Source organism: Erpetoichthys calabaricus, chromosome 2 (genome assembly GCF_900747795.2).
Source record: "Erpetoichthys calabaricus chromosome 2, fErpCal1.3, whole genome shotgun sequence".
NCBI lineage: Eukaryota > Metazoa > Chordata > Cladistia > Polypteriformes > Polypteridae > Erpetoichthys > Erpetoichthys calabaricus.
In genome coordinates, this window is record NC_041395.2 from 325,229,824 (window position 1) to 325,245,811 (window position 15,988).

Here is a 15,988-nt window from a genome sequence, read left to right on the forward strand (position 1 = left end):
GTTCAAAGCACTGCTGAGGTCTCTTGGGAAAAAACTATTGAAGTAATATTAAACTTAGTACAGATAACATCAAAGACACAACGATAAATCTCTTTTTAGTTTAATCAAATGGAAAAAATGACATTAGAGATTTTGAGTAGAACTGGTAATGTGGATGCTGGATGTTGTGACATAACTGGTATAGATAAACTGCTTGGAATAAAAACTAACACCAATGGGGGAATTCCAAGAACAAAGTGGAATAGAGGTGAGCAAGAGGTTAGTTCAGGTTAGTTTGTCAGGTGAGTACTGGATGGGTGTCAACTGCTGCTTGTGAAGGATGAGTCCTTCCCTTTTGTTTTCTGACTCCGTAGAGTAAAAGGTGTGGTGGGGTTTAAGGAGCTCTTGGCTTCTGATCTCAAACTTTTAAGATTTGGTTTTTGTTTTTTCTCTTATTTTAACCTAATTATATATTTTTTGTTTGTTTTCAAAACTAGTCTGGCCTTGTCAATCCTGAGAACCCTGAGCAGCTGATTATTGCTCTAGAGCCAGAGGCGGCCTCTATCTACTGCCGGAAGCTACGTCTTCACCAGATGATTGACTTAAGTAACAAGATGGCAGTGAATGGCATTAGCCCAGCAGAGACTGTTGCCTCCGGAATGACGCAGGGTAAGACCAAAACCCTTCCCCCTCCAAATTATAATAAAAACTTAGGGGAAAAAAAAAATAAGGAAGCAAATTTCAGTCAATACTGCGCAGTTATTGATTTTTTATTTTAGCCAGTCTTTTATATCAAGGTTGCTGGAAGAGCGAAAAAAAATCCTTACTAATGGCTGTTGTGTGCATCTTCTTGTGTTAAAAACTGCACTGGTCCATCCCTTTGAATGAAAGGGACTACAATGACATCTGGAATGTCTAGGCCTGTGAGCTTTAGTGATGGAAGTCATTTTTAAAAATTTTTTTTATTTTGTACTGTTCACAATATAAATTACTTTGCAATATAATTCCTTTTAATATGAAAGAGCTGAAGTACTAAATACTGTAAAAATATTACATCACTTAATTTTGTAAAAGCAGGCTCAGATTGTTGTATAAACTTAAAATAACCATAACGTGCTGGTCTTGCAATATTTACCGTGTTGTGAAAGAATTATTTGCTGCCTTTCGGATTTTCTCTAATGCTGGATATTTTTCGCACTGAATGTTTTTATGGTCTCAATCAAAACTTTTTTTTTTATATTTTTTATATTAATAATAATTATAATAATAATAATTCATTACATTTATATTGATAACTAACTTGCCTCAGTTATCCAATACAAGTAATTTTCTCCTACTTAAGTAAACCAGATTACAAGAGTACTAAATATAGCCAGGCTTTATTATAGACAACCCTGTTCAATAGAAGCCTTAGTTTGACCCTTACCATCTGAATAAGGTTGTAAGCATAGTTATTCAGGTATATAATACCATAATAAACAGAAGAGATAAAAAAAAAAAGTTCATATCTCTTAGCCTCAAAAGGGCAACAAAGCTGGTTCTGGAACTCTACCTACAGTATGAGCCAACATCTCCAGATGAAAAACACTTGGAACAGAATTGAATGTTCACAAAAGTGCTTGTCCTGCTGAAGTTACACCTAGGGCACAGTATACATTCATCCACTAAGTTACAAAGTATCCAAAAAAATAAAGTTAACAACTACAGGCATCGTATGCCTCCGAGTTGTCAGGTTCCAGAAACAGACACTGGACAAGCATAGTGGAAACCACTGCTAATCAAGAATATGAATGCCTGTCTATCAGAAAGCACCTGGATGATAACAAGGCCTTTTGGGAAAATGGTTTATGCACAGATAGACAAAGGTAAAATGTTGTGGATGATATGGGTTCCATCATGTCTTACAGAAAGCAAATGCATCATTTCATCTTAAGAAAAGCATACAAATAGTCAAACATGGTTCTGGTAGTGGAATGTGGGAATACTTTACTGCCTGTATACCTGGACAATAACAACAACATTTATTGTACTTCTATAGCACATTAGCTCGAAGTGCTATTCAAGATGTTAAAAAAATAAAAGTAAGAAGAGAAATAATTAAAAATAAATAAACATATGAATGAATAAATAGTAACTAAGAATTGTTCAAGATGCACTTACAGATAGACAAGTAACAGATAAAGTAGATTATTTTATACATACATTTGCTAAATTCATTCTCTAATAATTATAACAATAAGTCTGATGCCGTGGTCAGATGGCTGGAGAGGACACAAAAATAAAAACTCCAGTCAGTGAGATGCTGAAGAAGAATATTCTGAAATGATTCTAAGTCCAAAAGACCACCTACTCCCATTGGATATTCTGCTGAACACATGCGTGCGCTCTGCCCGGCTAATTTAGTTGAGCGCCCGGCTGTCATCTCGCATGACATTGTGAGATGACAGCTGAAGATCTACAGGCACAGGCAGATCTAATGATCTGCAGAGATGGCAAGGGACGAGCGGGCGGGTGGGCAAATATTTTAGAAGCAGGATTGCAAGTGGCGAGGGGAGAAGCGCGGGACGGGATGTTGCTGATCACTCAATGCTAAAGCTAATAGCGGGGACGAGGCAGAGTGGAGTTCACAAGCTAAGAGTATGGAGAGGTGGGCGGGCGAGAGGGGGCTGTACATGCTAATAGCGGGAGCGGAGCGGCAGTTCACAAGTAAAGAGGATGTAGAGGTGGGCGGGCAAGAGGAGGACTGATAAAATAAAAAAAGACTAGTGGAACCAGCCTGTCAGATATCAGAAAAAGTCTCTGTTATCAGTGTCAGTGTAGTGCTGCTAAACGTACAGCTGATCTCTTCTTGTTCAGTACATAACAAACCAATATATATACAGTTGTTTAAGCATTAGGTGTGTTCTTTGTGCAAAAATCCTTGTAGCAGTCACTGTGGTTCCTGTTAAAGTGACTCCCTCTGCCGTTTTTATATTTGTTCATACTGAGGGTTTTGTTAAAGTGACTCCCTATGCTGTTCTTATATTTGCTCATATTTGGACCTGTGTCCATATTGCAAAAAGTGTGCAGAAACCCTTGCAGCACACACTGTGTCCTGAGCAAAAGTTTTGTCACTGAATTGCTGAGGGTTTTGTTAAAGTGACCCATCTGCCATTCCTTTTTTGTTCATATCTTGCCCTGCCGTAGTGCAAGTGTGCATTGAATATCCAATAGGCTCTCACTTTCCCACTCAAAAGTCTTATTCATAGGTACTTTTAATTTTTTTCCAAACGTTTTACCAACATGAGCAAAAAAAGTCTCCAGAAAACAACACTGCTCAGTTATTTCAGAAAAGAGACGCCACAAACTAATGAAGGTGCAGCATCAATTCCTGATGTGGCAATTTCAGAGAAAGACATGGCAGAGGCTGGTCCATCAGGGGAAATCCCTTCATCACACACTCTGCCAATTGCTAAATCTAAGCACCGCTTTTCCGGCATAAACAAACAATGCTTTAAAGATTTTGATTGGCTAATGGTCAAAGCAAATGGTATGTGGTGCTCATTGTGCCTGAAATATTCAAACAAACACCTCCCAAGGAGGGAGATACCTTGGGTAAAAGTGCCATGCACAAGAATTCGAAAAGAAAGCTTGCTGGACCATGAAAAAAGTAAAATGCACATTGATTCTTCTGCTGACGTTTTAGGTAAGAGTGTACTAGAGCAAACTGGAATCAGTCAAATTGAAAGATCTGTATCTGTGTTAAATAACTTAAAAAGAGATGCCTTTGTGGGAGCTTTAAGATCCATGCATTGGTTGGCAAAAAATGACTTGCCCCATACAACATTGTTTGAAAAGCTGTTGGAACACTGTAAAAAAATGGGTTGTTCCTTTTTACAACATCTCAATGTTGGTAAAAATGTACATTACACCTCTGAAAGAATAATGCAAGAGCTGCTGGATGTCTTAGCATCAGAAATAAAGTCTAACATACTGAAAAATATACACACTGAAAATTTTTTCAATATTCTGTTTGATGAAACCACAGACATCTCAGTTGTAAAACAATGAATTATTTACTTTAAATATGTTTGCCAGGTCACTAAAGAGGTCGGAATTAGTTTTGTATCAACCCGCAATATGATTGATGGCAAAGTGGAGACTATAACCAACACACTGAGTGAGACTATGAACACTCTAGGCTTGAAAACTGCTAATCTGGTTGGACTAGGGTCAGATGGAGTGGCTGTTATGATTGGGAAACAGAAAGGTGTGGCAAAACTGCTTAAAGATAAAACATCTGGACTCTTGGTCAACTGCCACTGTGTAAACCGCCGATTGGCCCTTGCAAGTGCCCAAGCAGCAGCTGCTGTACCTTGTTTAACAAAACTGAATGACATCTTAAGGCAGCTGATCTATTTCTTCCAAAATTCTTCAGTTAGGATGGCTGGTTTAATGGAAATTCAAAATATTCTTAACATTCCCCAGATTAAGCTGAAAATGGCCAATGACACTAGACGGCTGTCTCATGACTCTGCAGTACAGTCACTACGACAGTATATGAGGAGTGTCATAACTCCACTGGATAGAGAGGCCACTGAACAAAATGACATCACAGCTGAAGGATTAAGCAGATGTATTAAAACGTACAATGTTGTGTCCTCTCTGATGATGCTTTCAGACATATTACCTTTGTTGTCCAACTTATCTAAGCCCTGGCAAAGGCAAGGTGTCAATCTTACCGAATTTGAGCCAGTTTTGCTTGCCACAAAATTGTCCATCATGCAGTTGAAAGACACTCCCCGGAGATATTTTCAAAGCCTTCATCATTGTCTGGCAGAAGAATGGTCAGATCTCTGCATTGTTTATACACAGAGTGATTTAATGTCATTCAAAACTGTAATATATGATAAATAGCTAGAGATAATTGTCAAGCACCTAGATGTAAGATTCCCTGACATGCGAATTATTTCCAGCTTTTCAAAAGTTTTTAATGCAGAAACTCATGATTCAAGTGAGTCTGCTGAAATTATTTTCGATCATTACTCCAAAAACGGTAGGCCTCCAATTTTAAAGTATGATAATAGCGGGGAAAAATGGACAGTTGCGTCAAAAATGATCAGAAGTCAATCACACAAAGACTTCAGTCCAAAACAGATTTTACTAAAAATGGCAGCAGCATCAGAGCTCAAAGAGTTGTTTCTAAATTTAGCCAAACTAGCTTATATTGGGCTAGTGATCCCAGTGAGCACAGCTGAATGTGAAAGGGGGTTTTCTGTCCTTAAAGGATCAAGACATGTTTGAGAAATCGCATGAATCAAAGCACGCTAAATAATCTCATGCTGATCTCCTTGGTGGGCCCAGATCCTGGGGACTTTGATTATGGGAAAGCTGCAGACAACTGGGCCCCTAGGAAGAAAAGAAGAATAAATATTTAACTGAAGACACCTTCTGCATATGCAAGTTGGCTTTGAAGAATATTTTAAAATTTTTTTTCATTAGGTTTCCCATACTTTTTTTTTCATTGTTTTCACTTTTCTTCCCAACAGTGACAATACTTGTGCCTCTTGGTTTATGTCATAACAATTGCTATTTAAAATTTTTGTTAGGGTTGCAAGATCCTGAATTGGATACTTCTTAAATTTAGTAAACATATTCTGGAACAAGTGTCAAACCTTAAAAAAGGAAGTCATATTGAGCACTGGAAAATTATGAATAATAATGAACTAATAAAAATAGTGCACATTTAATTTTTTCCACCACCAAATTTCCCTGTCCTGCCCCACCTGGCTACTTTTTCATGCCATGCTATTGTTTTTAGTGATTTTCCATCAACAGCTGGAATATACACATTCCTTCCAACATCTCAGGAAGCTAAATTGTACTTGAATCAGATGTCAGTGGCACAAAACACCACTGTGGAAAACTGGAAAAGAAAATGGACAATAATAGAGGTCGATAGTGATTGCAAATCCAAGAAGTATATTGTAATCCATACATAATCTATTTGAAGTGGAGCTAAAAAGCAGCTATGGAAAAGCTTTTAGGATTTTTTTTTTTATATAAATACTGTTCTATGGCTTTAGCCTGGCATATCTGCATTTGTAATGCATTACCGATTTTTGGTGCATAACATGAAAAGGCTGCCTCACCTTTTCATTTATGCTCAGCTCTTGGAGTGATAAGCAAACTAGTGTTCGATGGTCTATGATTGTGACTGGACATATAGGGGGGCAGGCACTTCAAAATATAAGCTGTAGCAAGATTATTCAGTGCTTTATATACCATTAATAGTGTTTTAAAATTAACCCTAAAGGACACAAATAACCAGTGTGCTGATGGCAGGACTGGTGAGAAATGCTCAGATTTTCTTTTACTGGTTAAGATTTTTGCCACTGTATTCTAAACTAACTGGATCTGATTGATGTCTTTCTTAGGTAGGCCATTACAGTAATCGAGTCAAATAAAACAAACGTGTGAATTAATTTTTCAGCATTTTGCAGTGTTATAAAAGGTCTTACTTTTGCAGTATTCTTTAAATTTAGAAGTGCAGTCCTTGTAATATGCTTAATATGTGATTTGAAATTTATGTTCAAGTCCATAATAAATTAACATAATAACCTAGATACTTTATTTTCTGCCTTGGCCTTTACTGCCAAATGATCGAGTTTATTTCTAAGACTCTCATTGTAGTGGTATGTTTTCCAGTTTCCTAAAATCGAGCAGATACTAAGATGGCAAGGTAGGATCCAGCCTGAGCTTGAGTCAAATGTGCAACATAAGAAATTTCTCAGTCCAATAAAGTGCATTTTAAAAAAGGTTTTGTGAAAATTTAACAAGGAACAAATCACAAAAATTCAGAAAAAAGTTATTACACACAGAATTAAAGGTAAAAAGGGGAAAAAGGTTTCTTCTTCCATTTCATTACAATCTTAGATTTCATATGTTAAACTTCAGTTATTTTCTGTACTTAAAAGGTGTGTTATTTCTCTATGGCAAAATTACATAGGCTTCACTTCAATACATTCAGTATGGTATGAAACTGTTTGTCTTACCAACTGCAAGGCAGATCATAAACTAAGGCAGATCATAAACTTGTCTTTAGTCAGAATGACTAGAAATAATTAGAATACAGTATTCCATTTAGAGTTTAGCTTGTAGGGGTTATAATAGAACCCCTCATTGACTAATAATAATACATTTTATTTATCTAGCACCTTTCCCATGCTCAAAGCACTTATGCATTACTATATAGGCAAACAATTTAACAAAACTAAGAAATTTAACATAAGAAGTGGCTCTTACACTCACTTTTTTCATTTCTGCTAACATTTAAGACTTGTTTCGCTTTGAGAAAATTATAACTCTTCTGTTCTAGAAAGCAATTAAGACAGAACTTCAGTATTTGGGTATTCTAGATAAATAAAGTTGCATATATAATCTGACCTTATGACAGCATGTAGATTGAAGGTAACAGTTGGCCCAGATTAGATCCTTGAAGTGCACCTTATACCAATTCATGGATACCTGAACTACAATAACCACAGCTAACAAAGAACTGTTATATAAGACTGAAACTAATTTTAAGCAGTACCAGAGACACGTACTCATTGGTTAAGACAATTAATTAGAATACTGTGTTCTGTGGGGTCAAATGCTGTTCTTCAACATCTTGACATACTGTAAGTTAAGAAACTATGAATTTTGAGCTGCACTGGAAAGTATATACCATGAATGGCCAGTCATCTGTCTATAAGCTGAGGTTCTAGCATAGACAGTCAATTCATTAATTCATCAATTCAAAGCACAAAAAGCAGATTCATATCTGAACGGCTTAGAACCACGGTTTTCAAACTTTTTTGAACAAGTACCACTCCGCGAGGACCAGTAAACTGAAGTACCACTGACAATGAATCGTTAATTTACGCCTGTGTTGTTTTGAAGAAAAAGTCACTATAATCACTATAATGACTATAATTATGTCGTTAAAGTGATATTAAACTAATTAAGGAAATGGGTGCCCGCGCTAATAAAAGCCGGCTTGGAGTCTTCCATGCATTTACAGTAGTATACTTATACTATATATGATTATAAGCAACATATTGCCGTTCTAGCAACATCGATTTGTGGAAAATAAAGGACCACACGAGTACCACTTGGCATGACTTGAAGTACCACCAGTGAAACGCGTACCACAGTTTGAAAACCGTGGGCTTAGAAGACCTAAACCAAGCAAAGCTGCTGTGCCACGAACTGAAATAAGTAAAAGTTCATAAGATTTGCATATGTTTCTGAAATAAAGTAGTTGAGCATGGAAGTGTGAGCTAAAATTCCATCTGAGTGATGCAGAAAACTGACATGAGTTAGTGCTGTTGCAGTCATTGCTATAGCTAAAATCAGTTAACTGTATATTGGAGTTAGAGGGATTTGCTTTTTAATAAACTTTCAAATGGTATTGAACAGCTTAGTTCATTCAATAAATAAAACAACAAAAAAAAGTTCATACCTCTTATTACATTTTTCTGAAGACCTAAAAGCATTCAGTGTCAAAAATGTACAAAATAAAAGAAATTAAAAATGGGGTTTTCTCTGCATTTTGCATACATTCTGCACCCACACACATGCAGACATTAACAGGGTTGAACGTTTTTAACTCAGTTGGGCACTTAAGACAACTTGCTAAACATTCTTATGTAAGAGAGTTGTTATCTGTATTAATACAGTTCAAGTTATTGTAGGAGCACAGATAATATTAAAGAGTTCAGTTATATTTTCTTTGTTGTTTTTAGCAGCTTTAATAATTCAGCTCAACTGTGTAGATCTCTAAACATGAAAGATGACATTTGTAGCCGTATGCCTTTTTGTATTGCAGCTTCAGTTTTTACAGCCTAATTATACAAAAATAAATAATTTGTTTATGTATATCTGTATTTATTTGCCTAATATGTTTAATTTTGTTTGGTCTTTTGTTGAGCAACTGCAAGCACACAGGAAGCTGATCTAGACAGTAAAGTTCAAAATGTACCACAGTTCACCATATCCAATGCTATATTTAATATATTAGTTCTGTTTTAAAGATAGCCAAGTGTTACCCGCACAACCTTTGAATATACTTGAGAGTAACATAATTGAACTCAGAGTTACTATCATTACCATACGGCTCATGTGCTTCACATTTGTTTGTGGTTGTGCTTTGTATTGCATTTTTCAGATGAATTGTATATAGAAGTTAATAATAATCAACTGCCATGTTTAATTGTTTTGCAATTATATATCTGCACTTTCATGTGAGCCATACAACAGAGTGAATCGCATTTTATTTAGCATTTTTCTATCTGATTTGAACACTATTTTCTTCCATCTTTGCAGCTTCAGAGCCTTTGTACTGCACGTCCATTTTGTTGTTTTTTTTTGTTTTTTGAAGGAATGGAGTGGACAAACTTAATCTTACAACAGCCTGCTTCAATAATAGGGGTTATTATTTAAACCAAAAAACATAACATTTTACTTGGTGTAAAGAGAACAAAAGGAGGATGTTATGAAGAATTTCTCAACTTTTACTCTGAACCCTTGTCTAAAACCCTTTTCCTCTAATCTTAATTCCCCCTAAACCTAACCCCATGTAACTTCTATCCTTTCTATAAACCTGACCCTTTGCTTTCAGTTGGATTGCCATGGGATTGTGTTGCAGCCAAGACAATGATTTACTTTTGAAGTCTAGATTGACAAACCCTTCTCAGGAATTTTTCCTTTGCTGTTGTCCAATTCACACGGTTATGTCCTTTTTTTTTTTTTTTGACTGAGCCACAGTATGTAGTTGCATGTCATTTTTAAAGAACAAACAATTCTGCACGATCCTTACACATTAACTTAAAACCCTTAACTGTTTGCATGTCTTGACTTTCCTGTTTATCTGATTTGTTTTGTGTGTTTTTTTTGTTTTTTTTTGTATTCATAAAACCTCAACCTCCAGGTTCATCAGACTCGATTTTGTGCCTGCTATCTGAAGTCCAGAGTGCCACACAAGAGATGTCCTGTATGTCCTCTTGAGTAAACTTTACTGACTGGCTCTTGGCTGGGGCTCAAGCGGGAGAGGGATGAGCTGCACTTTTGGCAGAACTTCCAATGTTGCCCATTTTTGGGCTGCTGCCCCTTCTTTAGACACTGTTTTTATTTGCTGTCAAGTCACTGGGCATCTGGAAATCACATATTTGCTGTTGCAGGATATCAAACATATCTCAAGGCCTACTGCCATTTGATCTGCTTACTAAAAAGCATGGCTAAACATTTTTGCATTGCTGCAGAATGCATGTAACCTCCCCATTCAAGCATTTGGCAGAAATGGCTTGCAAATTTTATACAGGAATATGATATTTCATCTACCATTTTTGACGGTTTGTACACTGTAGTGAATTGATATTCAGCATTCTGTTTGGCTTCTTGGTAACATTGACATATTAAGACATTGGGGAAATTGGTGAATAAGTGACAATATAGTAGGTTGTGTCATACTTGATGATTCAACTTTTTCTTTTTTTTTTCTTTTCAGTTTATAATGACTTAGGTGATATGTCTCATTAATTGATCCCAAAATTATTGGGTCTGTATATTTCAGATCCATTCATCTATTTTCTAAACTGATTTTTTTTCCAGGATAAGGTCATGGAGAACAGATTCCTACCCTAGCATCAGCGGACACAAAGCAGCACACTTTGGAAGGGGTGCCTATCCATTGCAGGGCACACTGTTAAACACATAAACACCCGATGATCTAAGAGTCCTAACTTACTCCAAGTATTTTAAATACTGGAAGAAAGCAAAAATGCATTATAAGCCTTATTTAGTTTATTGGTGCAGGTGTATAAGAATATTTTCCAGGTCATTGTATATGTTAGATTTATTGGCAGCATTTTTAGATTAAATGATAAGTTTGGTCTTTTTCAAGTCTAAACTTACTTCTTCACATACATGCTATTATGCATTTGCCATGGGAAATTATGTACTAAAGTTAATCGCTTTCTACAAATTAAAAAAAATATGTTGCCGGCACTGGTGCTTTACAATATAGTCTATGGGCACAGAGGAAAGGCTTAAAAATGTACTAAGTACCATTTTTCAAATCAAGACTGTTATCGAGCATTGATCTACGTCTTGCAATTACACACACTTGTAAAATAGTTTATACATCTCTTACACACATTTGGAAAATAGTTTATACATGCCATTTTTTAACATAAAAACCACCAATATTATGAGATTCTGCCATTTTTAAGCACCGGCTGTGTATAATAGCTCAGCTGTTAGTCTTTCTGCGCAACAGACTTTCGTCCTCATGGGTGCGGTTTCCTCCCAACAGACCAAATCACAGTAAATATTTTTGTGCCATATGGTTGGTTTTATTTTGATTTACTTTCATATTTAGATGACAATTCGCACAAGCAAACAGTAAACGTATGCTTTCCGTGAGAAACATAGTACCAGGAATATGAGATAAAATGATTATTTCCAGATCCCTTTTTTGTCACATTCATGAGTTGAAAGCACAGATCAATACTTGACAATTGTCTTGGCTTGAAAAATGGACATATTTGGTAAGTTTTTAAGCTTTACCTCTGTGCCCCATACCCTCCATTTTAAAGTGCGAGAGTTCAGAGAACAGGGATGAAGCATCCTGATACCTTTGCTGATTTACCACATTTGTTTGTAAGCCGGCGTTCTGTAAATTATGTTTCGTTGCTCATGTAGAAGATGCAGCTTTTTGCATTCCACCTTTCAATAAATAGGTAATTAAAGAAAATACAAGTCCTTACCATGGTCATACAGTATCAAAACAGACAGTCTACTTATTAATAGACATGAATGCAACTTCAGTAAACTTCAACAGCATCACCAATTATCTTTCATTTATTTTTGGATGGAGTGTTTAAAATATCTTGGGCTTAAACACATTTTTCCATTATACCCATATTAATTTTACATAGCATACAATATCCTGGCAGTATTGTGCACCTTGCAGCAACCAGCAGTCCATTACAGGTACAAATCATATACATACACCCACACACACAGTGTCTTTGGGATTAGAGAAGAAAACCAACATATCTGGAGAAAAATTCACACAGACATAAGGAATATTCAAACCAGAAGACAACAACTATGTGTAAAAACAAAAATGCTTAAAATCAATTTTTAGTAGATCGAAATATTTTCATTTAGTCATATTTTAGGTGTAATGTAGTAACTTTTACCAGCTGGTCCCCGCGGCTCCGCCCGTGTAGTAGTGAAACAGGACAAACTTTAAAAATCAATAAAGAAACAGGTATCGATAGCTAAGTAGAGGCAAGATACGCTCCAAAACGTGACCAGAGGTAGACTGCATTGAAAGGAGGCTAGTGCGTGAGTGAGGATGGCACCGCCCGGCTCCCTACTCCTGATATCATGCTTCCCCTTCTCCTCGACCCACAGCCTCTGTCTCAGAGTAGTGCGAATATATCGCTCCTGCAAGCAAACTGTGATACTTAGTGTGATGACAGAAGTCGCGAAATCAACCGGAATGTTCAAGCAAATTATAGAAAAGTCGTTCTCTCATGTAAAGCAGATTGACAGAAGTTGAATTTTATATATAGAGAGAGATATTGGGATTTTATGTTTTTTTTTTTTTTAATTTAATTGGAGTTCTTAAGATAAGATTGGAGTGGTATTAGTGCTTTGCCTAGCTCTACTGCCTTGCAGCACCACAAAACAAAGTTTGAATCCCAGCCCAGTGTTTTATTGTAAAAATGTCTTTGGGCTTGCTACTTCTGTAAAGGATTTTGTGCCAAACCTCTAATAAGCTTGAATAATGTCTTGAGTTCGCTTTAGCCTCAGTTTCCCTTACTGCAAGGACTGAGCCACTGAATTCTTTAACAAAGGCCTGGTCCTGCTCTTGCTGGAATCATATACATCTTTCTACTCCCAGTTCACTACCTTTGAAAGGTTTTTGAACAGATATGCCTAAAAGAGACTGGCTACCCTTGAAAGGCTTGCACTGTAGAACTGCATTCCATGAGGCCTGACTCAATTTTTTGTAGCGCAGGACTAAAATTTAATTGTAGTGAACGAACAGAGGTGAATTACCATGGTGGTAAGTGGGCAGTCAGACCGTGGATAAACATCCAAAAATATTCTTGTTAATACATTTCATACAGTGCCCTCCATAATATTTAGGACAAAGAAACATTTTTGCTTGATTTACCCCTCAAATCAATTCACATGTGATTAAAATGCACATTGTAGACGTTAATTTAAAGGTATTTGCATACATTTCAGTCACGTCATGTAGAAATGACAACACTTTTTCAGGACACCATAATGTTTGGGACAAAGCAATGGCAGGTATATTAAAGCAGTTATTTTTACTACTTTATTGCATATCCCTGACACACAATGAATGCTTGAAGTCTGTGATTCATAGACATCAGCAGGTGCTGAGTATCTTCTCTGGTGTCGCTCTACCAAGCCTCTATTGCAGCTGTCTTCAGCTCCTGCTTGTTTTGGGGGCTTGTCCCCTTAAGCTCTCTCTTCAGCATATAGAAAGACTATTCAATTGAATTTAACTCAGGTGACTTGACTTGGCAATTCAAGAATGTTTCCACTTTTAACTTTGACATGCTCTTGTGGTGCCAATGCAGTTTGTTTGTGATCATTATGTTGGTGTAGGATGAAGTGCTGTTCAATGAATTTGGAAGCATTTACTGGAGCTTGAACAGAATTCATTGGGTGACTGCCATCAGCAGTTCCATCATCAGTGAAGTATGTCAGTAAGCAACCATACATGCTCAAGACATAACAGCACCACCACCATGTTTAACAGATGAAGGGGTATGCTTTGGACAGTTCCTTTTGGTATCCACACTTGGCTCTTGCCCTCACTCTGATACAGGTTAATCTTTGTTTCGTCTGTCCACAAGACCTTTTTCCAGAATTCTGCAAGCTCTTTGAATTTCCCCATGGGATTAATAAAGTTTATTTAATTTAATCTAATCTGATCTTTTAGGTATAGAGTAAATTAAGGGAAACATGCGTCTTTGTCCCAAACATTATGGATAGTACTGTATATAATTTTATCATCAATGTTCTATTCTATATGGCTACTCTGTAAAATTGCATACAGTCTGAAGAGAACAAAAGGTATTTTATCTGTCATGTGGTGGTGTCTTCTAATGATACATTGACGGCATTGTGATGCATATGCATAGCAGCTTTTACATCATGTACACAATATGATTATTGGTTGTTGTACTGTGATGTTTCTTCTCCTTTCATTTGTACCCGTATCCATTTACTTTTGTGTGTCCAGTGTTTACCACTTGTTCTTCTCTGCTGCAGTCACCTCACATCTTGCACATGTGTATGAATTGTGCGTATTTAAGTGCTTGTCTTAGCAGTCTTATCTATCTGTCTATTAGGGGGACAAGATTTTGTTTTTTAAAGAAGAGGAGCCGGGGTAGAGATATAATTGATACTTAACACATGCCTTCATATACAGTACAGTGGAGCTTTGATCATTTTTCTAGTCAAGCAATTCAATCACTTTAAACACCTTAGTTTTTATTCAGCTACCTTTTTAGGACTTGCAGGGTTGATATTTCTCTTTTGTAATTAAAAAAAAAGAAAAAAATCAGAAACATTATTTTAAAATTAATATTTAGTGTACTGACAATATCTAAAGTTAAAATAAAGACCTCTACGCATATCATTTATAGGAGAAGACCTTACAGGTTTTTTTTTAAATATGAAATATAATGAGATAAGTGTCACCAAGTTGTCTGTCACTTCAGCTGAGATCTGCCTTCCTTAACTGCAGTTTTGTGGTCTTCAGAGTGAATGCGAACTTTAAGTTGCACATACAAGCTTACCTGATTGCTTATTCTGATTCCTACAAGTTATGTTCTCATTGACAACATGGTTATTATTATTATTTTTATTATTATTTTACTTGTCTGTAGATATGCCCTGTAATGTGGCTCTGCCCAGTCCTTCTGGCTGTCAAACTGCTATCCATGCTCTTCTTTAAACAAACCCTGCACCACACATGAATTACACTTATTGCAAGACAGATACGTGGATCAGACAAAACCTTTAGGTCTGCTGTTTGTTTACATAGTCGAAGTAACATTCAAGATAAAATCTCAAGACAATTTTTTGAATTTTATAAATACTAGCCACATCACTATTTTAAGTCTCAGCACATCACCCTTTTATCTATTCAATTATTTATTTATGTTATCATTTTTTGAAAAATATAAAATACGATCAGAATTGATTTATTAAAAAAATATATATATATAACCATCCATTATCCATCCCGCTATATCCTAACTACAGGGTCACGGGGGTCTGCTGGAGCCAATCCCAGCCAACACAGGGCGCAAGGCAGTAACAAATCCTGGGCAAGGTGCCAGCCCACTTCAGATATATATATATATATATATATATATATATATATATATATATATATATATATATATATATATATACACGAGGTGAGACACAAAAATAACCAGACACGGCTTGGGGCTTTCCTGGAAAACTGTCTGGAGGTCAGCCGAATGTGAATCATAGGACTATATCTCCTCCTCCACACCCTCTCAAACCGCTAACTGGCTAAGTATATCCAGTGAATAGCTCAGTCAGTATTTGCACAACAATCGCTACACGTGTTGCCGCTATAATGTCGGGTGAAAATATCAAACAGCGAATCAACATCAAATTTCTCGTGAAATCGAACAAAATGGCCACAGAAACTTATGAAATGATAAAAACAGTGTGAGGTGATAACAGTTTGTCTCACACACAAGTTTTTGAGTGGCACAAGTGTTTCAAGGAAGGACAAGAAAATGTGGAAGACGCCCAGGTCGCCCACGCTTGTCTCAGCTGGATAAAAACATCAAAACAATGAATCAGATTGTTTGAAATGATCGTACTACTTTTTCCATAAAGCAGTTTTTGACTGACAAAAACATTCCTGTTCTCGATAATCCTCCCTATT

The 15,988-nt window shown here is 36.4% G+C and overlaps 1 protein-coding gene across 2 annotated transcripts in view; it reads left to right on the forward strand.

The window, feature by feature from the left end:
* The window catches only part of hspa12a (heat shock protein 12A), a 183,537-nt gene that overhangs the window by 132,278 nt on the left and 35,271 nt on the right, over positions 1-15,988 (forward strand). For both annotated transcript variants that reach the window (XM_028796009.2, XM_051923467.1), the window contains exon 7: positions 477-648. In XM_028796009.2, coding sequence (XP_028651842.1) covers positions 477-648 — 172 coding nt within the window. The remainder of the gene's footprint in view (positions 1-476; positions 649-15,988) is intronic.